The sequence below is a fragment of the Anser anser genome (assembly GCF_964211835.1).
Source record: "Anser anser genome assembly, chromosome: 7".
NCBI classification, from domain to species: domain Eukaryota; kingdom Metazoa; phylum Chordata; class Aves; order Anseriformes; family Anatidae; genus Anser; species Anser anser.
In genome coordinates, this window is record NC_139727.1 from 26,644,781 (window position 1) to 26,667,499 (window position 22,719).

At 61.6% G+C, this 22,719-nt stretch overlaps 5 protein-coding genes across 6 annotated transcripts; 3 read left to right on the top strand and 2 right to left on the bottom strand.

The window, feature by feature from the left end:
• Positions 1 to 1,792: 1,792 nt before the first annotated feature.
• On the bottom strand, positions 1,793 to 6,759 carry CUTC (cutC copper transporter; the record flags this gene model as incomplete). 2 transcript variants are annotated; one of them, XM_083843255.1, is made up of 9 exons in its annotated part: positions 1,793 to 2,239; positions 2,831 to 2,936; positions 3,339 to 3,366; positions 4,059 to 4,192; positions 4,624 to 4,659; positions 5,701 to 5,910; positions 6,199 to 6,258; positions 6,340 to 6,411; positions 6,699 to 6,759. In XM_083843255.1, 9 exons carry the CDS (start codon positions 6,757 to 6,759, stop codon positions 2,128 to 2,130), a joined length of 819 nt encoding a protein of 272 aa, XP_083699381.1. In that variant the 3' UTR covers positions 1,793 to 2,127. The 2 variants fall into 2 exon arrangements, with proteins under 2 accessions (XP_083699381.1, XP_083699382.1); XM_083843256.1 differs by lacking the exon at positions 3,339 to 3,366.
• Positions 6,760 to 6,836: 77 nt separating this feature from the next.
• Positions 6,837 to 11,465, top strand: COX15 (cytochrome c oxidase assembly homolog COX15; the record flags this gene model as incomplete). Its single annotated transcript, XM_083843253.1, has 10 exons — positions 6,837 to 7,045; positions 7,280 to 7,402; positions 7,652 to 7,838; positions 8,068 to 8,235; positions 8,719 to 8,800; positions 9,136 to 9,290; positions 10,219 to 10,332; positions 10,557 to 10,739; positions 11,237 to 11,284; positions 11,375 to 11,465. 8 exons carry the CDS (start codon positions 6,837 to 6,839, stop codon positions 10,686 to 10,688), a joined length of 1,170 nt encoding a protein of 389 aa, XP_083699379.1. The 3' UTR covers positions 10,689 to 10,739; positions 11,237 to 11,284; positions 11,375 to 11,465.
• On the top strand, positions 10,997 to 12,178 carry ATP6V0E2 (ATPase H+ transporting V0 subunit e2). The gene is made up of 4 exons (XM_083843257.1): positions 10,997 to 11,137; positions 11,237 to 11,284; positions 11,375 to 11,513; positions 11,678 to 12,178. The coding sequence occupies exons 1-3, from the start codon at positions 11,034 to 11,036 to the stop codon at positions 11,466 to 11,468; spliced, it is 246 nt and encodes an 81-aa protein (XP_083699383.1). The 5' UTR covers positions 10,997 to 11,033; the 3' UTR covers positions 11,469 to 11,513; positions 11,678 to 12,178.
• A 640-nt stretch (positions 12,179 to 12,818) lies between these two features.
• Positions 12,819 to 17,382, bottom strand: ENTPD7 (ectonucleoside triphosphate diphosphohydrolase 7). Its single transcript, XM_083843241.1, has 12 exons — positions 17,291 to 17,382; positions 17,033 to 17,188; positions 16,748 to 16,953; positions 16,523 to 16,673; positions 16,090 to 16,193; positions 15,894 to 15,950; positions 15,523 to 15,671; positions 15,281 to 15,447; positions 14,631 to 14,955; positions 14,449 to 14,534; positions 14,185 to 14,346; positions 12,819 to 14,038 (listed from the first exon to the last, which is right to left on the bottom strand). The coding sequence occupies exons 1-12, from the start codon at positions 17,296 to 17,298 to the stop codon at positions 13,807 to 13,809; spliced, it is 1,803 nt and encodes a 600-aa protein (XP_083699367.1). The 5' UTR covers positions 17,299 to 17,382; the 3' UTR covers positions 12,819 to 13,806.
• A 442-nt stretch (positions 17,383 to 17,824) lies between these two features.
• SLC25A28 (solute carrier family 25 member 28) lies at positions 17,825 to 22,414 on the top strand. Its single transcript, XM_083843258.1, has 4 exons — positions 17,825 to 18,169; positions 18,635 to 18,863; positions 19,710 to 19,766; positions 21,311 to 22,414. Exons 1-4 carry the CDS (start codon positions 17,840 to 17,842, stop codon positions 21,826 to 21,828), a joined length of 1,134 nt encoding a protein of 377 aa, XP_083699384.1. The 5' UTR covers positions 17,825 to 17,839; the 3' UTR covers positions 21,829 to 22,414.
• The last annotated feature ends 305 nt before the right edge of the window (positions 22,415 to 22,719 follow it).

The following is a 22,719-nucleotide window of genomic DNA, read 5'->3' on the forward strand; positions in this document are numbered from 1 at the left end:
CCATCTTATAACTTAAATTTTCAAAAGCAGCAGCATTCCTTCTTGCCTGTCTCACTCGAGCTGGTCCATGAAGGAGACTTCTGCAAGGCAGTCTACAAATTAGTCTGGTCCTCACTGCTCATCTCCGCTTCTGAGGAGTTTGTTTCTCTGCTTTTTTATGGTAAAGCACTTTGAGGTCAAAAGTCTCTCTTAAAAAACAAACAAACAAAAACCCTTCACGCAAATTGAACAGAACTCTGCGTATATGATACCAGAGGGCTGTGTCAGCAGAACATTCCCACTGAGTTATAGTTGTGCCTCTGTGATAAAACAGAATCATCGAATCAGTTAGGTTGGAGAAGACCTCCAAGATATCTTAATCACCACCGTGACTCATGAAATCTCACAGCTTAAGCCATGAACTCAGGTGTCCTGAACTACAGTGACTATATTCATACATGAAACCACTGCATGAACTCAGGTGTCCTGAACTACGGCGACTACATCCATACGTGAAACCATTCCGACTTTGAATCCTTCCTAGTGACTGCACATCAGCTAGTACTGGAAAAGGCTTCGACACACACAAAGCAGCCATTCCTTTCCCAGCTCTTATGTTAAGAAATACCATGTATGCTCCTGAGATGTGTTTTGGGAAACACTGATACCTCTGATGGATCCATGTAAAAGGTGGATGTGCCCTCCGAGATGTAGTTACTGTTACAGGTTTTCAACTACCTCATTCAGGTAAGGTGACATGCTGCTGCCAGCTTTTCAGATATTACATTCTCCTGTCATCCTCACAGACTGTTACTGCCAAGATGGGCAGACAAATCTGAACCCAAATCTGAAGTTTTATACTTTGCAAGAATTTCTCTGCTGTCAGGGGGATTCTCTTCAGCTTTGTGCATCTTCTAGAGAACACCAAGGAGCAAGATTAAAGGTCCGTTATCGCTGGGTCTCTACTCTCCCGATGGACCTCTCTGACACCGTTCAGATATTTTCTTGGGTATTTTGCGAGGTAACTGAAAGGAGTCCAAGGCTTCAGTTCTGACTATCCAGCAGTAACTCCACAAGCTCTTTCCCCCGAGTGCTGTCTGAAGAATAAACATATGGTTTGTGCTTCGTGTTACGAAAAGAACCTGGAAACTCCCTGAGAAAAGCCCCTTGGCTTCCCAAGGAATCTCACCATCTACCCACCCTCACCCTCGAGCACTCTCTCTCTGTAGTGCAGGTTGGCTCCCAACTAGCTCACCTAACCAGTCAGGTTGGTAGATGCTTCTTCCCATTGTTTACCTCACGTGTTCATCGCCTCTACGTATCAACAGATGTATCAACAGACGGCTTTGTTGCGCTTCTCTTTACCTGGCAGCTGCTGGATTTCTAAACCCCAACTATCCATCACAGCAGGCACTGTTTTCCAGCTGTGGCTACGATGTTTCCCTCCCTGGCATTCTAGATTGTAGATGTGATTGTTTTCTCCTTTGGTGCGGCCGGAGGCTGACTAATTCTGACACTTATCTCTGTTCTGCTGCCCTCAGACCTAGCTCTCCTGACGCATGACTAGGGTTTTAGTTACATTTTTAGCTTGGTGTTTATTTGCTGTTACCTTGCCCTTGGTAAATGTTTGTGTCTCCTGTACAAACTGCCTCATGATGAGGCAGTGATGAGCTCACGTGGACTTCTCCATTCACAGTATCTATCTAGAACTGACACCAAAGCATAATGTACTGAACTATGCGAAATAGATCACACTTCTATTTGTAAAATTAAATTTGTAAAATTAAATTAAAAAGAAAAAACAACACGGCAAGAGGGGAGCAGCTGCAGTGTTTATTTGACGATCACATGCAGTGCTACACACAAGTCGTTCTCCTCTATGTGCTCAGCTCCCTTCCTCCCCAAGTGTTGCTGAGCAGCTTGTTGCCACAACGTCCAGGAATGAGTCCTTTTATTTAAAATGGCCAACGCCAAGTTTCCAGCCAGGCCAGGGGCTGGTCACTCAGGGGAAACCAAGGGAAGAGACGTCAGGCTTTGTCGCCTAGTTTGCGTCCTCTGCAGCCTGAGGACGGAAGCGGTACACATCTGTCCATGTGGCAGGGAAGACCCTGGAGTCTCATCGCTCTTGTCCCAGCACAGTTCCTTCCACTACAGGATGTTCTTTGCAATTGCGTTCAGGGTCCTCACTTTGGCCACATCTGCCACCTTTATGGAGTATTCAGGGGCAGAGAAGGATGCTCCCATGGCAACGTTTGGATTTCTGTAAGGAAAATGACTGGTTACTAGCTGCAGGTGGTACAGATGAGTAAGGTACATTAAGGAAAACCATTTCACCCAGTGTCAGCAGTAGCCAGAATTCCTGCTGGTGCCCCCCAGACCAAAGATGAGAGACAGTGACAGAACGAAGAATAATTCAAAGGACAGAAAAAACAGCACCTACAGAAACTCAGTGCAGACCTGCGGTCAAACGTAAACCATTCCTCGCTGTGCATAGCGGTGTCTCCCGCAGGCCTCCCAAAAGCCACATACAGCAGTTTTACAGGTCAAAGACAACTACACCAGAACCTGCCTTCCCAAGCACACGCACATTCACGAACCCTAGGGCAGCAGTAGCAGAGGAAATGCCCCAAGGATCTGGTTGTGCTTGGAGCTTGAGTCCAAACGATGAGCAGCGCTGGATTCACACACTGCAGAACACAGAGCCAGGCATCACGATCCCAACCACAAGAACATAATTAGTACCCAGTAAGCTGTTTGAATTTATACACGTTCTACAAACTTATATTCACATGAATCCAGCTTTTCCCTTACACAGGATTGCTAGGAAATAGTAAAAAAAATAACCAGTTACCTGAACTTCATCCCTGAGTCCCGGGCTGAGCGGGCAGAGCAGTGAAACTCAGAAACAGTAGAGCCTTCCAGAATCCTCTGCAGGTTGCGCTCCGTGATGCCACCCCCTGGTGGGAAGAATCCCCGTTTATGTCACATCCAGCACCGAAAGCACCGCCACAAACCCGACATCACCCCTGGGATCTACCTGCTAAGGGATCGGTGCCATCTGCACAGAGGGGGAAAAGAGCCCTTGGGACAACGGAGACCCTGGCACTTGTAAAGAGATGGGAGAAGCCGTGGCTCACGCCCTCCCGCAGATCTAGAACTGTCCCCAGATCCCCCGGTGAGCAGCAGCTGCAGGCTCTGAGGGCTTTACTCACACCAGGGCAGGAGCACCTCCCTGCTGGGGACCTGGCTCACAAAGCCCCGTGAGACAGCACAACCCAGGGCAAGAGGCTAAGGAATGGGAGCCAGAGAAAACCGGACCTGTTACAGATAAGAGGAAAAAAAAATAAAAAAAAAATTACCTGGCACCACCACGATTCTGCCCTTTGCCTGAAAGAAGAGTAACACATTAGTGATACTGCCCCAGCACTACGTCCCCACGTGCCATTATGTGGTGGCAATGAAAGCTTGTGTACCGCGCCCTCAGAAAGCTCACGAGTGCCACTATAGCTTATGATTCACGTACTCTCGCCCATCTTTTTTGTCCTATTCCCATTTTGACAAAGAAAAGCAGAAAAGACTTCCAGCTACGGCAACTTGTCACCACTTCCCATTGCCTCTCTCTCTCACCTGACTACCTCTCATAAACACACTACATTTTCCTAACAGGAGCTGAGACGCCGCAGAAGAGCCCTCACACTGCTCTCTGTGCGAGTTAACCACAGCAGCGGCTTCCCAGCCAGGTTCCTAAGCATCAGAGCCCTGAAGGGCAGCTCACATGGGCGCTCTTGCCCCAAAGTTGGGATCAACTTGGAGCCAAAGCCCTGTCCTGAAACTAACTCTTACCTCCCGCCTCTGACTTCAGGAGCAAGAACAGCCCAGTCAGCCCTTGCTGCAGGAGACCTCAGGGATCCAACCCGCAGGGACTTGGGAAAACAGACTAAAGCCAAACCAGAGGTGGGGGGAAAGAGCTCCTGGACAGCAGCTCCCTCACAGAAATGAGGGTTACCACAAAGGAGCTGCCTCCAGGCAATGCCCAAGAAGCAGCCATGGTGACCCAGGGGAGCAGAGGGAACACTTACCTGCTCTGCAAGTTTCTTAATCAAAGACAATCCTTCCAGCGCTGAGCTGTCGCAGCCGCTGGTCAGCACACGCTCGAACCCCAGAGAAATCAGGGTCTCCAGTGCCACCTGAGGGTCATGCACCATGTCGAAGGCTAAGAGACCAACGGAACAGCTCAGAAATCACTCAGCTCATTGCTCAAACCCTGCTCCCGCCCCCCACCCTAGGTAAAAGGAGATGGGAAGGGCCCTTCTCCCAGCTCACCACCGCTGCGAGGAGGCACAGCTCCTGGCCATGACACTGCCCTTGCAGCAACAACAGGGCTGCAGTGCTCAGCTCCTTGAACCTTTCAACATTTCCTCCCCACACAGGGCAGTGACACGGCCACCAGGCCTGGACCCCCTGGACCTTTTCCCTCCTGGGCAAAGGGCACAGCCACAGCGTACTCTCGCAAAGCACACGCAGCTTTCCCCTGCCTCCAAAGGAAGCCCAACAGCCACTAAGCCCAGCTACCGCCCAGCCCCACCTTCCCCCGTCAGCAGGGCAGAGGCTGGTCCATGATAGGGCCCCGTGCTGGTGACTCACCTCGATGAAACGTGACAGGCAGGGGACGGCAAACAGCTGCAATAAGAAGGCACACGGTCAGTCTGGGCTGCTAGAGAGGGTCCCTTGTGCTAGAACCAGAAAAGTACATAAAGTAAAAGAGGCAAAAGGCTTCTCGGGCTGTTTCTGGGGAGCTCAGAACGCTCCCAGCAGTTGCTGGGAACGACACAGCTACAGCTGCTCCTCTTTGTGCAGGTTCTCTGGTTGGGAAAAAATCCTCTACTCTTGCCAGAGATGTCTTTCTCTGCAGGAACAAAGTATGGAACTTGTCTCATCTACCAGGGAAAAGGCACAGGACCGATGCTATTTGAAAGCAGGAAATAGGATTTGCCCCATTTCTTTCATTACCTCTAATTTCTGTTCTAAAACAGTCCATAACAAATTCTGCCGGTGGTACTCAGCATTAACAATTTACTGGGCAGAGATTATCTGTTTCTACAAAAAGAAGTCTGACTGCCTCCTGCCCTAAAAACACTGGACCCAGCAGAGCACCTCACTGCTTTATCGGATGCTGCTGTACTCCGTCCAGTACATCCATCTGCATGCAGGAATCCCAGTTCCACGTCGCCAGAGAAAGGCTCAGCACTCTTTGGCTCAGGACGTAGCTGATGGAAAAGACGCGGAAGCAAATTCCTCTCTTGCTATACGCTGAGAATCTGGCCTAACAGTTTGTCACAGGGCATCAGGATAAGAACAAAGGGCAAAGAAAATGGGAGGGAATCCAACACTTTCAGCCTCTGATCCCCCAAAGCACTTCACCTAATTCTCTCTCCTTCTGAAGCCCTACGTTTCTGTTCCAAGTGGCCCCAAACTCAGTGAGCTGCCTGGGGCAGTGGCCCTTGATCTGCCATACTTCTTACCTGTTTAACGTGTTGCGTGTACGACAACACACGACACTTGTAAAAGGGGGAGAGAAAGGCAAGGACACAGACAAAGCCTGCAGACCGAGGCAGTTACACAGGGCTTTCCACAGCATCGCAGAGAGCAGCACAGAACTACAGCACCCGCTCACGACGGCATCCCACCGAGCCCAGCGTTCACAGGCAGGGATGCTCTTACCCAGCAACGCCGTGCAGAGCTCCGTATCGATGCGCCCATCCTCGGTGAGAGCCCCGAACACCAGCCCGTCAGCCCCGTGCAGCTTGGCCAGGCGGATGTCAGCCTTCATCACCTCCACCTCCCGGTCTGAGTAGAGAAAATCCCCGCCGCGGGGCCGGATCATGACGAACACCGGGACCCGCACGCACTGCTTCACCACCTGCAGGAGGCCTGGCGGGGACAGAGAGAGACGGGGAGAGAGGGGAAAGAGAGAGAAGGTGGGTTAGGGAGGGGGTGCTGGCTGAGCTGAAGGGGCCGGGGAGGGCACGGGGGAGCGGGTACCAGGGGGAACGGGCACAGGGGGAGTGGGGAACCGGGGGAGGACAGAGCCGGGGGAGGACAGAGCCAGGGAAAGGGGGAACCGGGGAAGGGGGGAGCCGGGGGAGGGGGGAACTGGGGGAAGAGGGAACCGGGGGAGCGGGGAGCCGCGGGGGTCCGTGTTGGGGCACGGGGTCTCACCCATGCTCGGCGTGGTTCCTCCCTCGACGAGGCCCGCGCACAGCTCGATCCGGCCGGCACCTGCGGAGGGACGGTCGCAGCGGGTCACACCGGGCCCCGGCTCTCCCCACACCCCCCCACCACCACCACCCGGTGCCTCACCTCCGCGCTCCGCGTTGACGGCCGACTCCACCGAGTCCACGCACACCTCCATGAGGAAGCCATCCTCCATGCCTGCGGGGCGGCACCGGAGCCGTCAGCCCGTGCCGCGCCATGGCGGCGTCCGCCCTGCCGCTAGGCCTCCCGCCGCGCTTCCGCTTCCGCCTCCTCCGCTTCCGCTTCCGGCCTCGCCCCCTCGCGGCACGGGCCCGCGCCCTCCGGCGCGGGCCCGTGCCGCGAGGGGGCGAGGCCGGAGCGAGCGCGCGCGCGCGCGCGGCGGGGGAAAGCCCCGCCCCCTCCCCCACAAGCCCCGCCCACCTCCCCCGGCCCCGCCCCCGCCTCGCCCCGCGCCCTCCCCTCACCTGCGCTGGCGGCGCGCGGGGGTCGCTGCTGGCTCTGGGTCACGTGCCGCGGGATCGTCATGGTGACGCCCAGGTGACGGCCGGAAGCGCTCGCCACGGCTTCCGGTGCCGCCGCCGCCACTTCCGGGGTCACTCGGGATGCTGCGGGTGCTGCGCGGCGCCGGGGCCGGGGCGCGGCTGCTGGGCCCGGGATGGGGCGGGGGCGGGACCCGGGCACGGCTCCGGCTCCTCGGCCTCCAGCAGCGGCCGTCGCCGCCGCCCGCCCCGGTCCCGGCCGCCGTGGGGCGGTGGCTGCTCGCCTGTAGCGGGGCCGTGGCCGGAGCCGTGGTGCTGGGCGGCGTCACCAGGTGAGGGCGGCCCGGCCGGGGGGGTGGGGGGGGTGCCGCCGGGCGTGAGGTGGGAGCGTCTCGTGTCCCTCCATCCCTGGCTGTAAGGGGATAGGGGTGAGGGCGCCAGCTGGGAATCGCTTACAGGCGTTTCGGGGCGTCCCGGGGCCTTGCCCGGCTCTGTCAGTGCTGCCTGCTACAGCCAGCGGCTGTCGGTAACCTAACGCGCAGGGAGTGACCCGTGTCTGCTCGCAGGCTGACGGAGTCCGGCCTTTCCATGGTCGACTGGCACCTGGTGAAGGAGATGAAACCCCCGAGGACGCAGCAGGAGTGGGAAGCGGAGTTCCGGAAGTACCAGCAGTTCCCCGAGTTCAGAATGTGAGCGCTTGGAGGCTGGGTGGGGCTGGGAGCGTCGCTCCCGTGGCCGTGCAACACTGGGAGCTCTCACGAGAACAGAAACGCCCTCTAATACCACCAGCAAGGCGAGCGGAGCGCGTCTGGTGGTGGCCACGTGCAGTCACCCTCCTTCACTGTCACCTCCTTTTCTAGAGGAAGGCGACCCCTCATCGCGGGAAGCAGGACAGTGCCACCACATTAAGCAGTTCTTTGTTCTGACCCCCCTAACAGCCTGAATCATGACATGACGCTGACGGAGTTCAAGTTCATTTGGTACATGGAGTACTCGCATCGCATGTGGGGCCGCGTCGTGGGCTTGGCCTACATCCTGCCAGCTGCATACTTCTGGAGGAAGGGCTGGCTCAGCCGCCCCATGAAGGGCTGCGTTCTTGCGCTCTGCGGGCTCGTGTGCTTCCAGGTGAGCGCTCTGCAGCCGCGGGGAATAGCTGTGGTATCTCCTCTGGACGTTTCCTGACTGAGCATAGTCAAAACACCGGGATTCATGAAAGACTTTGGGGGGAGGAGGGGGTCAGTGCTGGTAAGGTGGTTCAAGATGGAAGAAACAAGTTATCTTATCCCTAACGTTTCTCTGGCTTTCTGTTTTATGGGATGGGGGAGCTGGCTCTCACCCTCTGTTGCTTTGCCAGGGACTGCTGGGGTGGTACATGGTCAAGAGCGGACTGGAAGAAAAGCCAGATTCCTACGACATTCCTCGGGTCAGCCAGTATCGCCTCGCAGCACATCTCGGCTCCGCGCTGGTTCTTTACTCTGCCAGTCTGTGGACGGGGCTCTCTTTGCTGCTGCCGCGACACCAGGTACGAGGCGGTGCCTCAGGAGCCGAGGGCACAGCGTAGCGTCCCATTTGGAGGGTGGGGGTGTGAGGTAAAGGAAAGGGTGTGGAGAGCGCTGGCTACTTCCATTTTATCCTGTTCCTGGAAGCTCGTAGAAAGGATATTTGATAGCAGTTACGGGATGTTGCCTTTGACTTGTACTGCTGTACTCATGCTCAGCAGTGACTAGTCTCAGAGTTTGTGCAAGTTCAGGCAGGAGCCAGGAGATTAAATGACTTGTGCTAATGCTTGCCCAGTGGCCGCTTCAGTTTCTGCACGAGGTTGGACTTGATTACTTGTGGTTTTGAGGAACCACTGAAGTGTGGCTGTGCTGTGTGCTGCCCTCTGTATCCCTCCTGTAAAATACACGCCAACCTGTCCGCCTGTACGTGCAACGAAAGCTTTCCTCACTTGCTGCAAACAGCACTGGAAATACTTCCCTTGAGTTCTTTTCGCTTTGTTTTACAGTTACCTGAGACCCGTCAGCTCCTGCGCCTGAGGCACTTTGCTCATGGCACTACAGCTCTCGTTTTCCTTACGGCCCTTTCAGGTAAGGCTGTTTCACACCGCTGTCCCGTCTGTGGCTCGCTTCTCTCTGCCTTGTTTTCCTTCTGGTCTGGTGGGGACTGCGAGAAACCGCGCTGTGTTCTGTGGGAAAACTTCCTTCCTTTCAGGGAGCTTACGTTCAAAAACGTGCCGTACTGGGAAGTTCTGAGCAGTCAGAGACGTGCCGCACAGCCCGCGTGCTGTTGTGTGATCTCTGGATGCTTCCCAGAGAAATTCAGGACCGAGCTGAGTTCCTGAGTCAGGCTGCATTTAAGAGCTGTGCCCGGGGTGCCGTCTGTACCTCGTCCAGTAGCCTTGTTCTCTGCTCTGGAATTGCAGGTGCCTTCGTGGCAGGGCTGGACGCTGGCCTTGTGTACAATTCCTTCCCCAAAATGGGGGAACGCTGGATCCCAGACGACCTTCTTGCCTTCTCCCCCACGCTGAGAAATATCTTTGAGAATCCTACAACTGTACAGTTTGATCACAGGATCTTGGTAAGTGCCATCTTCCTGCTATGTCTGCTTCCTCCCGGTTGCTTCCTACAGCCACGCTGTCCTCTTTGGGCTGTGCTTCTGTCAGTGTGAGTGATATCCAGGGCGCCCTAAGGTCCTGAGAGCTTTGTCACCAACTTGCTTCCGAAGAAAGAGGGAGGTTAGCGCTTGTTTGTTTTTTTCCAATGTGGTCTCCTTCCTTAAGGATGTCTTCCTGCCCAAGTTACAGGCGTCATTTCTTTGTGTCTCCTTTTCCATGACATGAGCTGCAGATCAGGGTAGCCCTCGCTGCGGAAATGTCTGTGGTTGTTGTGTTGAAATAAAACTTGGAAATCTCGCTACTGAGTGGTGTCTGCTTCCTCTAGCATTTCTGAAGTTCCTTTACAGCAACAGTGCCTTGTGGGGAAAAAAACTCAGAGCAATTTGGATATCAAGTAACACTGCTGGCGTTACTGTGGGCTAAGCCATTGCTAAGACTGAAAGGAAGGATTAAGTGATTTAGAAGAAGAATCATCTGGTGTGACATTTGCGATGAGATAATGCTGGGGAACTCTGGCTGAGTGGTGAAAACAAGATCAGTTTTCCAGCTGACAGCTTCCACCTTTAATTGTCAAGGTGACAGGTGGAGAGAGCGCAAAAATAATTCCTAATGCATTGAAGAAATGAGGAAAAGCCATTGGGAAGTAAAGCGTTAATTCAGAGAAAATGGAACTCTCCGTAACTTGAGTTGAATTTCAGGGTTAACCTGGGGAGTGGGGCATGGGAACTCCAGGATTTGGTGGTGGCTGTGAACTGTTCCTACAGTTAGACAGTGATCACAGAATGTATTTTATGGAAGGTGCAGCTATAGGAATCTGCGCCCCTTTCCTTGGGGCTTCTTTCAAAAGGCAGTTGTTTCTCCTTCCCACTACAACCTCGTTTCCCTCTTCAGGGAGTTGCCACAGTCACAGCCATCACGGCGCTGTACCTCTTCTCGCGGAAGATCCCACTCCCTCGCAGGACCAGGATGGCAGCGGCTTCCTTATTGGCTGTGGCTTGCATGCAGGTACTTTTTATTTTATTTCCTTTGCAAAACATTGTCAGGACAGACCCTTCCTAATCGTGGAAGCGGTGCAAGATCTTCGCTTGCACGAAGAGCTTGGGGCTGGGAGGCGGCACGGCTTGCTCAGTGATTTAGAGGGTGGGAGGCCTGGCTGGGGGCCTTCCTTTGTGCTGGGCGCTGGGTGCTGCGTCAGCACAGCCGCGCTCACGCTCGTTCCTTCTCGGCAGGTGGGCCTGGGCATCAGCACCCTGCTGCTCTACGTCCCCACGCCGCTGGCCGCCACGCACCAGTCGGGCTCCCTGGCGCTGCTCAGCGCGGCCCTGTGGCTCGCGGCCGAGCTGCGGAGGCTGCCCAAGTGACCGCGGAGGCCGGGAGGCACGGCCTCCACCACCGCGGAGGCCGGGAAGGAGGTCGGGCCGAGTGCCATAAAGGAGCTGCTGCCCCCCCCAGCCGCTGGTGTCCGCCTGCTTGCGGGGGGGCGAGGGGCGGGAGGGCCGCGCGGCCCCTGCAGAGGCCGAGGGCCGAGGGGAGGCCGAAGGGAGGCCGCTGCCTCCGCGGAGGAGTGGGGGGGGGGGGGGCGGGGCTTCCCCGCGCGTCTCCTCCAATGGGAGGCGGCGGGGCCGTGGCGCGCCGCGCGCCGATTGGCCGCCGGGCTGCGCGGTGGGCGGGGCGGTGGGCGGGGCGCGGAGCGGCGCAGGGCGGCCATGACGGCGCACGGCTTGGCGCTGCCGCTCGTCCTCTTCTCCGCCTTCTGGGGGCTCGTGGGCGTCGGCGCCCCCTGGGTCGTGCCCAAGGGGCCCAACCGCGGGTGGGCGGCGGGCGGGGGGGGCCGGACCGGGCTGGGGAACGGGGGGGGGGTGGGGGTAGCGGGGCCGGGCAGCCCGCGCTGACCGCGCTGTCTCCGCAGGGTGATCATCACCATGCTGGTCACCACCGCCGTGTGCTGCTACCTCTTGTGAGTACCCGGCCCCCCGCCCGGCCTCCCCCCTTCCTGCCTCCCCCGGCCCCCCCGGCCCCGCGCCTCACGGGCCTCGTCCGTCCGCAGCTGGCTGATCGCCATCCTGGCGCAGGCCAACCCCCTCTTCGGGCCGCAGCTGAAGAACGAGACGGTGTGGTACGTGCGCTTCCTCTGGGAGTGAGCCCCGCGCCCCGACGGAGAGCAGCTCCCCCCCCCCGTCATCACCGTGAGTGGGCAGGGGCGGCCGACGCGTCCCCAAAACCTCGGGGCCGGGCACCGCGGGTGGGAGCCGCGTCGCTTTGTGGGGCCGCGGGATCCCCGCACCCCCACCTGAGCGCTCTCCTCCTGGGCCCAGCTCGGTGCTAACGCCTCCCTTTCTTCCTCCCCCAGCTCCCGCTGCTGCTCCGGCGTCTCCCCTCCCGTCCCAGGCAGCCCCCAGAGGTGCCGGGCCAGAGGCCGGACCCGCGGCCCCAGCACACCCTGAGCTCCGCGCCCCTGCCTGGGATGAGGAGCTCGTGCAGGCAGGAACCTCCCTGCGGTCAGTCCCCGGCTGCGCCTGGGGTGGGCCCCGCTGAGGGTGGGAGAAGGGAAGGCTGGCACCGCAGGAGGGTGCGGGCTGGCAGGGGTGCGATGCGGGAGGTGCTGGGGTGTCGGGCCGGGGGCTCTGCCTGGCAGCCTGGGGCTGGAGGGGGGCCCTGCCATCATCTCCTGCCCCAGCAGCGAGGGTGCTGCAGTAGTGTCTAGGTACCGCCGTCCCTCCCACCCACGTCCACGTTCCGAGAACTTACGGAGTCGTCCTTGCCCCTATTTATGAGATATAACTTATCTGTATTTATTTATTTGTCTGTGCTAAGTTAGTGTTGTGGAAATAAATCCTTTTTTCGTAAGTGATGCTGGAAGCAGTCGCTTGCTGTTTGGAGGCAGAGGAAGTCTGGGCTTTGTTCTGATTATCTCCCTTCCCCCGTCACCTCTAACCCTGCTCTTGCAGTGAGAACAAGGCCGGGAGCCTCAGCTGTTGAGAAAAGGTGGCAGCACGTGAGTGCAGGGCAGATTTTATCCTTGATGCCACCTGTACTGTAGTCCTTTGGGACTGGGGTCACAGATAAACCACGGCGTGTGCCAGAGGGAGACTCGGGTACCCGCTCAGCTGGCAAACAGCTGTGCCTGGGCCCAGCAGGAGCTGTAATAGCTGGGTGGGCTGTCACCCAGACAGTGCCTTCAGTCCCTTCAGTCACAAGGCTGAGGTGTAAATAAGGTAAAAAGCAGAGAGCGACATCTTCCAGAGGCTTGAGGGAGCAGGCTCGCTTGCCTTGTCTTGGGAGGAAGGAGGTGGGCAGCGTTACTTGGAAGGATCACAGCAGCTCAGTGAGCTCAGCTGTGCGGAGCAGCAGCAGGCACTAAGGCACCTCGCTTGCCCCATGCCTGCAGCAAGTCCCAGCAGCGTGAAACGATGCTCGGGCCCGCAGGCGTGCTGCCAGCCCCCCCCCCGTCGCTGCTGGCTGGATCTCACCGGAGCACAAGACACCTGCTGGATGGCTCGAGGCTTTCTTTTATTGCTACAGGAATGGTTGCAGATGAGTTCAAGTAAAAGTGAAGAAGTTGATTTGGTTGGTCAGGGCTCCAGCCCCAAAGGAACAGGGCTTGTGCCGGTGCCCGGAGGGATGCAGAAGGCAGCCCCAGCCCCGAGCTGCCCCCCCCGGCACCCCCAGCACAGCTGGAGTGAGGTGGCTGCCCCAGAGGCAGGCCCAGCCTGCGTTCACGGGGCAAGAACCACTGGTCCTTGCACTTAGTGCCCGATTAACTGTGGGATGCCCCATGCTTAGGAGGGAAGGAATGAAAGGAAGCACAGCCCGCTTCGGTGGGGCCTTGGGAAACAGTCCCTGAGCCCTCGGTGCTGCGCCTGGGTACCGACTAACGCTGCAGGAGGATTGTTCTGCAGGGGATTGTCTGCTGCGGCAGACAGCACAGCACCAAGAGGGAGGGCTCTGAGTGCGGGGTCAGCCCCAGCAGAGCAGCTCGGGGGAACTTTTGGCTCAGGGGTTCCTGCAGTAACGTTTTGAGCCCTGATGCTTGTACCAGCCTGGGGAAAGGCCGGCCTAGGCACCGGGCTGTAGCACTTCCTCACCCAGCTGCTCTGCGAACTGCTGACTGAGTCAGGGGATGGCCTGCTCCTTCAGGCCACAGCTCCGACTGGGCTGCCTCAGGCAAGTCCTGCTTCTCTGAGGGACCAGCAGGGGCTGCGGTTTGACCCTGCCGTGGCAGCAAAGGGCTTTGCTTTACCCCCTGCAGCAAAGTGAAGGCCGGAGGCCAAGGAATGCAAAGGTTAGGACTGGGGCGAGGCTGAGAGGAGGGCTCCGTCGCCCGTAGCCGCCTCGGCCCCCAGCCCCTGGTTCGGAGGTGGAGATGACGGAGCGCAGAGCTAAGATGGTCCTCAAGGAAGCGTCCGAGCCCTGGGCGCCCAGGCTGCCGCTCGGTCCTGGTTTTGCTGGTGCAACTGGACAGTGGGCGCGCCCCTGGTGTCATGGTCCGTCCGCCTGGCCCGGCGGCAGCAGCACCACCTTGTCCAGCCACGGCACGTCGAGCTGCGCGGCACACTGCTGCCGCCGGTGGATGCGGCGCAGCCGCAGGAGGTAGAGGACTATGGCCAGCGCTACGACCAGGATGCAGGCGAAGAAGAGATAGTGGTTGTAGACGAAGGAGAGGCGCAGCCACGAGGCGTGCGCTTGCCGGATGCTCTCCTGCCGGAGATCCCTGCAGGGAGGAGAGTCAGAACCAGGGGTGAGCTGTGCTGGGTACACAGAGTACTGCTGAGAGCCCTGGTCCTGCTGCCACCCCTCCCCTCACGGCTGGGCTCTGGGGCACAGCCCCAGAGCTAATTCTCCTCCTTCCTGCATTACCTGAGTGGCAGAAACCTTGTCTTGTAGAGGATGGCGCCCAGCGTCCACTGCACCTCCCGGTCGTACACCAGCTGGGCCGTGCGCAGGCTGGGGTAGTCCGGGGGGAAGCGGAAGCCCTGGTGAAGGACTTGGTACATCCAGGCTGACTTGAAGCACTGGTACCTGCGGGCGGCACACGGGGGCGTCAGCCGGATGCAGCTGCGGGGCTGGACTCAAGGCAGAGCCCACCGAGCCCCCCCAGGGGGTACAGCCACGGCCCCTTACTTGACTCGGTGCTCGTCCGCGTGCGACGAGTAGAGGCCACCGCGGAAGCGCTGGGTCAGCACCTCCCACCTCTGGCTGCAGTACTCCTGGGGGAAGGAGAAGTTGGGGTTCAGAGCAGAGGAACATCCCCCGCTCCCTCCCAGCACCGTCACGGTGCCTCCCTGGGCCGGGGCAGTGCTCACCTGGGCAGCAGCGGTGAAGCTGGGGGCGTTGTAGCGGCCCCCTATGCGCAGCACGTCCTCGGTGCAGTAGAAGAACTCGGAGAAGCCATAAAACTCGCTGTTGCTGAAGTCAATGGGTGCTTTGTAGGCCCCCGTTAGGGAGTCCTGGCTGCTGTTGGGCCCCCCGAGGAGGGGCTGCAGCAGCTTGGCACAGGCCTGCCAGTCCCCTCGCCCGCGTATGTACAGCGTTCGGTCGCCCCTCGTCACCGTGTCCTCCAGCCCCACGGGCAGGCAGGGGTCCAGGAAGGGGGTCTCGGCGCTCAGCCCCGCCTGCTGGCCCTGCAGCCTGCGGAAGAAGCGAGAAACGAGAGGTGAGGAGAGAGCTGGAGGTGGGGACGCGATGGGACGACGCGCTGAGTGAATCCCTGCTGGAGGAGGGGAAGGCAGCGGGCGGTGGCACCGATAAACCTGCCGGGCTCGGAGCAGGGCAGCGCTCGGGCGCCACGTGAGGCCCCAGCACCTGCTGCTGGCACCCAGCAGCTGCCAGCGTGGCCGTGGGAGCCGTTATCACCGCAGGTGGCTCCTGGGGCAAATCCAAAGGGGAGAGAGCGCTGGGAAGGCCCCGGCGCCCCATTTTGCAACAGGGGCGCCTCCAGGCACGGCAGCGGTACCGGTTGCGTGCGTAGGTCTGGTTCAGCACAAGCTCCTCGTAGCGCTGCCGAGCGAAATTGCCCCCGAAGCCCAGGAAGGTGTTGACGTAGACGCGGTACACGTGGCCGGTGTGCTGCACGTCGCAGCCCAGGTTGAACTCCGCCAGCAGGCTCTTGGCAGCCTCCTCCTGGGGAAGCAGAGGGTGGCGATTGGCGACGGCCCGGGGTTTGCTGCCGGTGCCGTCCCCTGGCCGGGTACGCACCTGCTGCGGGGAGGAAAAGGCTCCGGAGCCGGGCACCTCGTAGGCGATCTGCAGGGAGGCGCCCCCCATGTCGAGGATCCCAACCGTGCGCTTCCGCACCAAGGACTCCGCCTGGTCCCCCAGCGCGACGGTGACCACCGCCGCCTCCTCTGCAACCCGCGGCGGCACGTCAGCGAGGGGCAGCGGGGCGCTTCCTGCCCCCTGCTGTCACCCTGCTGCCCCGCCGTGCCCCCCCGCGCCCTCCACGTGCAGGGACTTGTCGCTGCAGGCAGCGCTGGTGCCTCCTCCCCGTGCCCGAGGCTCGGGGGCTCGGCGTGCACGGCGGAGGCCAGACAGCCAAAGGGCCGGACGCTGCCTGCTCCCACGCTCACCGTCCTCGTGATCGAAGCGGCCCAGGACGAAGTTGATGCCAATCCACACGTAGACACCTGGGCAGGACAGAAAGGGGTTGCCCCCAGGCAGAACGCAAGTGCTCCCACCCACAGCCTGGCCGCGTCTGATGCCAGCTTTGTGTGCTCCTGGCTTAGGGCAGGAGGACGAGGCAGCGGAGGCGGCGGCAGCTCCTACCTTCCTGCTTCCCCGAGATCACTTCTGCGTGCGATTTGGAGAAGAGGAAGTCGAACTCCAGGGGTATGTTTCTCACCAAGTCATCCAAGATCGCGGCTTGCTGCCTGCCGGGGCACAGGAGGGGGGTCAGGGGCCGGGTGATCCCCCGCCCCGGAGAGCTGCTCCATGCGGAAGCACCGCGGAGAGGAGCGGTTCCCCTGCAGCGCGCCCCAGCACCCTCCGGAGGAAGGAAACTACAGAAGCTACGGATGCTCGCTTGAGGCTCCAAACCAAAGTGTTTCCTCTCGAGGACGCTGCAACGCTCCGGCCCTGCCCAAACTTCCCTCCCCGCAGGCTCCAACCCTCCTCCAGCTCCCGCTGCTCCTTCCCGGTGCTCCCCCCCCCCCCAACCCTGTCCTCCCCCGGGGCCACGGCCATTCCCCGCCGCGCTCACCTCTGGGGCAGCAGCCGCATGCCGGCGGTGCACAGGATGTACAGCGGCGTCTCCTTGTGCTTCGGGGCCGGCACGTGGGCGGCAGCGAAGCGCAGCAGGGGCCGCAGGTAGGGCGTCGCTCGCTCCGGGGCCGCTGCTGCCACCGAGATCCCTGCGTGGGCACGGGCGAGCTGTGAGCCCCGAGCTCCCGGGGGGCGACCCGGTGCCACCCCGTGCTGCACGTACCGGGTTTAATCTTCTTGACGACGGGCCGGCTGCCGCGGTCCCGCATCTGCCTGATGTCCAGCAGGTCGTGCGGGTTGCCGTTGTGCGGGGGCCAGAAGTAGACGAAGACCCGGGAGCCGCTGCTGCCGCAGTCCACCACCACGCCGTAGCTCAGCGCCGCGTCCTCCGTGTCGGTGGCCGCCAGCTCCTCCAGCCGCGACAGGTACCTGCGGCCACCGGGACCGGTGACACCCCCGGTGTCACCACCCCCCGGTGTCACCACCACCCCCCCACCCAGGCACTCACCTCTCGCCCCGGCGTGGCGGCGCAGCCCAGCGGCGGGGGGTGGCGGCGGCCAGCAGCAGTAGCAGCAGCCCCGCGGCCACGGCCAGCCCCAGCGCCACCGGGCGCTGCCGGGACCAGGGCCACGGGGAGCGGCACGGCGGGCAGGGCACGGAGAGCCTGCGGGGAGACGGCGGGATCAGGGGCGGCACCGGAGGAGCCCCGGGGGGGGCACAGGGCGAGCGTCCCGGTCCCGGTCCCGGTCCCGGTCCCTGCGCTCACCGGGCCATGTGCCCCCGCCGCGCATCGCCACCGGCACCGCGGCCACGTCACCGAGCGCCCCCTCCCCCGGCAGCCAATGGGCGCCCCCGGAGCCCGGCCCCGCCTCCCCCCCCCGCCGCGTCCAATCGGTTCCTTTCCCTCGGCCCGGCCACGCCCCCCTGGCGCACCGCCCAACCGGAGCCCCACCCCCCTCTTTCCCCCGTGTGACGTCACCCGCGGACTTTCGTCCTATCGCGGCGCCGGGCCTCCGGGCCAATGGGAGCCGTCCAAATAAACCGCACGCGCCGGGGGCGCGGAGTGACGGGCGGCTCAGCCAATAGCGTCGCGCCTTCCCCGCGCGGAGCGGAACAGGCCGCCAGCCCCGCGGGCGGCCCAAAGGTCGCGGGGCCCGCCGGCCAACGGGCTGCGAGAAGGGGCGGGGCGAAAAGTTGAGGCAGCCAATAGGACCGCCGGGTGGCCGGGAGGGCGGGCGGCCATTGGCCGGCGGGCGGGCGGGCGGGGCGCGGCGGGGCCGGGGCGGCGGCGGCGGCGGCGGCGGGCGGCGGCGCCATGGAGCTGGGGGCGGGCGCGGGGGCGGGCGCCAGCCCCGGCGCGCGGGGCGGCGCGGAGTCGGGCCGCGTCCTGCTGCTGCTCATGGGCGGCGGCGGCGGCGGCGGCGGCAGCGCGGGGCGGGCGCGGCGGGGCGGCGGCGGCGGCGGCGGGGCGGAGGAGGCGGAGGCGGGGCCCGGTGCCGCTGCCGGTGCCCCCGAGCCGCGCTCGCCGCCCGCCCCCGACTACGAGGCGCTGCCGCAGGGCGCCGCCGTGTCCACGCACATGCTGGCGGGAGCCGTGGCGGGCGTCATGGAGCACTGCGTGATGTACCCCGTGGACTGCGTCAAGGTGCCGGCACCGGCGGGGGGGCCGCGGGGGGGGGCGGCGGGGATGGCCCCCGGGAACGGTGCCGGGCCCGGGCCCGGTGGGGCGAGGGGGAGGAGGAGGGAGGGGAGGGGGTCGGTACCGGGGGGTGTTGGGCCTGGGGGGGTCGGACCGGGGGTGTCAGACCGGGGGGGTGATTGGTACTGGGGGTGTTGGACCGGGGGCGTGACCGGCACCGGGGGGGGGGGGTCGGTACCAGGGGTGTTGGACCAGGGGGTGATAGGCACCGGGGGAGTTGCACCGGAGGGTGATCAGGACCGGGGGGCGTCAGGCCTGTGGGCGATCGGTACCGGGGGAGTTCTACCGGGGGGGATCGGTACTGGACAGTGATCAATACCAGGGGGTGATCGGTACTGGGGACACACACCCCGGTGCCCCCGCCCCGGGCCGCAGGGGTGACGGGCCGCCCGCCCGGGGCTTGCCTTTCAGACGCGGATGCAGAGCCTGCGGCCGGAGCCCGCCGCCCGCTACCGGAACGTGCTGGAGGCCCTGTGGCGCATCGTGCGGACCGAGGGCGTCTGGAGGCCCATGCGGGGCATGAACATCACCGCCACCGGAGCCGGCCCGGCCCACGCCCTCTACTTCGCCTGCTACGAAAAGTTAAAAAAGACACTGAGCGACGTGATCCACGCGGGGGGCAATAGCCATGTGGCCAACGGTACTCGTCCCGACGGGGCCCCGCCGCCCTCCTCCGGGGCCCCGCCAGGCACACGGGGCGAGCGGGGGCTGGGGACGGCGGGGAGGGGAGCGGGCAGGGGGCCGCGGGGCGGCGGGAAGGGGGCAGGCAGCCCCGCGGGGGTGGCGGGGCCACGGATGCGCTAAAGCCCTGTGCTCTCTCCAGCCGCGAGCTAGCGGTGCCGGGCGGGGTGAAGGGCCGCTCGTGCCTCCGCCTGCTCCTGCGCCCGCCGCGAGCTGCTCCCAGGTGTCCGTGGCTCGACGCAGGTCAGTGGCCAGCCGCCGGCCCCCCGAGGACGGATGCCTGCGGACGGGAGCTGCCGACAGACAAGCGGGGACCGGCCACAGCCGCGTGGGTTGGTGGCGCCGAGCGCGCTCCAGGAGCCCGCCCGGTGGGTTCGGGGCCGGTGGTGCCGTGGCGCCCGGTGAGGGGAGCGTAGGGCACGTCCCGTCCTCGGCGGGCGTGCAGCGAAGCGCTGTGTGGTTCCTCCTCCCGCGTGGTGCTGGGCGTGGGGCACAGCGAGCCTTGTCCTGTGGGAGCCCTGCGAGTTGGTGGCCCGCGAGGGCTGGGACTGAGGGAGTCCCGGCCGGCCCACGAGACTTGACAGACTGCTGTGCTCCTCTTCTCCTCTCTGTTGAACTCTTTTCGGGTGGGATTTGCTGAGGACCGGCCCGCCTTCCGGACAGGAGATGGAGGCTGCCTTTGGATCTCGCCCTCCTCTGCAGGGGGACCTCCTCCTTTGCTTTGGCGGGGGACTCGGGGTCGTGGTGGAGCCCCGGGGTCTCTCGCCACCTCCTTCCCTCACATGTGGCAGTTCTTGTTTTGCAGGTGCAGCCGGGTGTGTAGCGACGTTGCTCCACGACGCAGCGATGAACCCTGCAGAAGGTAACGATGAGCCTGCCCTGCCGGGGGGTCTGGGAGTGGGATCTGCCCGGGCGGTCCCGGTCCCTCTGTGGCCCCCCTGTCCTTGTTGCTTGCCCGACTGCAGGGATCCTTTGGGGGTCAGTATAGGCTCTGTTTAGGGAGCCCGGCGGCTGCCAGTTACAGAGCTGGGAATGTGGAGGGGATTCATTCTGGGGAGCCCAGCAAACCTCAGATGGGGAGGAGTAGGGGTTTTTACTACTGACAGCTACCTAGAGCAGCAGAGAAAGCAAGAGAGATGTGATCTTACTCTTAAAGTCATTCCAAGTGCCTTGAAACCAGACAACACTGCGGTTAAAGCTCCTTGGGAAGATGTGATGTGGTTCTAGGCATGTGTTAAGGATGAAAAAGAGAAAGCTGAGGTACAAAAGGCACCTTAAGGAAGTCTGGAGAAGAGATAGCTTAGGAAATGTTTGGAAGGGACTGACTTTGTTAAGCTTGGTTTGGAAACGGGAGGAAGATTTTTAATTAATTAACGTCTGTGAAGGTGGTGGGAGGAGCGGAGGGGGAATAACGAGCATAGATCAGCGATGAATAGACTTACTCCTCTTAAAACTGGGAGGCTTGTGACAGCGGGCGAGTAAAGATCCGCGGTAGCAGCTGCGGTGGCGCGCACGGTGCTGAGCGGGGCCGTGCCCGCAGCCTGGCAGCCCCGGCCGGGAGCCCCGCTGCCAGCTCCAGCTGACCCAGGCTCGGGGACTGCCGAGCCCCCGCCGGGCTGTCGCTCCCGAAGAAATCCCTGCCGTCAGCAATGCCTCCTCCTGCCCACCGCTGGGCTCTGACCCTCGGGAGCAGGCAGCTGCTTTGGCCGGTCTGTTGTCATTCCTTCCCTGGAGCTACTCTTCTTACCCCAGCTGTAATATTTGCAGTCGCATCGTTTTTAGCTCCTGCTGGTCGTGTTAAGTTAGGGGAGGCCGGACACAGCTGGAGGCTGTGCTGGGCTCCGTGTGAGGGGCGGGGGGGGTGGATTTTGGTGTCCGGTTCTTGCCCCGGGGTGGCTGTGTCTCAGCAGAGGCTGGTGATGGTTCCTGGCTGGGGGCTTGGCAGCATGCTGCAGATTGGGGGTGGCTGAGGGCTGAGGACGGACAGGATAATAGGGATCTAGAAATCTGGAAAATAAGAGAATAACTGCAGGGGGGTTTCTCTGTCTGCGCAGTAGGTCTGTAGGGAGGTGAGGAGAGGCGGGTCACGTGGAGGGGAGGGGGGTGCATGCATCGGATGTCAAACTTCACACCTGGGTACGAGGACGTTCCCTCAGACGGGCTGCAGGGTTTGCAGGTGGTGCCGTGACGGCGACGCCTTGTGCAGATGTAGGTGGTACAGCCCTGCCGGGGCGCTGCTGCCCGGAGCGGTCTGCCCTGAGCTCCCGAGCCAGCGTGACCGAAGTCCTGAGCGCCCGCAGGGAGCCTGCCTTCACCCTTACCCTTTCTCTCTCCTCTTCCTCCCTGCGCCTGGGTCCCGGCTGCTGCTGCTGCTGCCGGCTGCTCGCTGCTGCCGTGTGTCCCAAGTGGTCAAACAGCGGATGCAGATGTACAACTCGCCTTACCGGCGCGTGACGGACTGTGTACGGGCTGTGTGGCGCAACGAAGGGGCCGGAGCTTTCTACCGCAGCTACACCACCCAGCTCACCATGAACATCCCCTTCCAAGCCATTCACTTCATGACCTATGAGTTCTTGCAGGAGCAGCTCAACCCCCACAGACAGTACAACCCAGGCTCCCACGTGGTCTCCGGGGCCTGCGCAGGGGCTGTAGCTGCCGCTGCCACCACGCCTTTGGACGTTTGCAAAACGCTGCTCAACACCCAGGAATCCCTGGCCTTGAGCTCCAACATCAGCGGACACATCACAGGCATGGCCAATGCCTTCAGGACGGTGTACCAAGTGGGCGGTGTGACTGCCTACTTCAGAGGGGTCCAGGCCAGAGTCATTTATCAGATGCCCTCAACGGCAATCGCCTGGTCTGTGTACGAGTTCTTCAAGTACATCCTCACCAAGCGCCAGGAAGAACGTCGGGCTGGGAAGTGAGCCAGAGCTGAACCCGACTCCAGACCTGCTTCATCTCCCCTCCTGGTTTGTCTTCTGACCCTCTCCCTTTCGGTTTGGTTTGCGTTGAAGAGAGGGGGCAGCAAAGCCCTTCGGGGTTTAGCAACGCCGTTTCTTGCCCGGGGCTGCTGCAGCTCTGCTCCAGCTGCGCAGCTGGCTCTCTCCCGGGCCCTCAGAGATGTCCTGCTGGGAGCTGCAGCCCAGGTCGCGTCCCCTGGCACTTCGGTGGAGCTGTGCTCCTCTCCTTCCCGTAACAAAAGCCTCCTCTGCTGCAAAGCTCGCCCCTGCTTGGAGGGGAAGGTGAATGTCCTGCCCTGCCGCTGGCAGGGCCGCAGCTCAGCTCAGTCGCCAAGGGGGGGGCAGTGGCTCCGCCTGGGATGCCGGAGGCTTTGTCTGGCTTTTGGCTGAAGCAAAGTGTAAGCCTTGCCGTTGTCTTGTAGCACGCACACATGATGCTGACTGCCCTGGTGGTGGTGGTGGGTGGGGAAGGATGGCACTTGAGGAGGGGAGTCGTAGGTTTGTTAATGTTCCTGCTCTTGACACCTCCAATAAAAACAGTTCTGCTCTACTGTCGCATCCCCTTCTTGCTCCTGGGTGGCATGAGACCTTTCTGACAGCCCAGTGCTGGGCTCTTTTTGGGGCTCTTGTTAGGGTGGCGGGTGGGGTGCTGTCTGCCAGGGCCCTGGAGCAGCAGCAGGTTTGGTGAAGGCCCTTGTGTGAAGGACAGGACGTGTCTTTCTCAGCAGTTTGATGGAAAAAGGCGTTAAATGGTGGAAGAAAGTCTGAGAAAAGCAGTGCTCTCAGCCCAGTCCCCTGCTAAGTCTCTCCGTACGGCCAAGTACCCGTTCCTGCAGCCCTGCACCACCGCTGCTG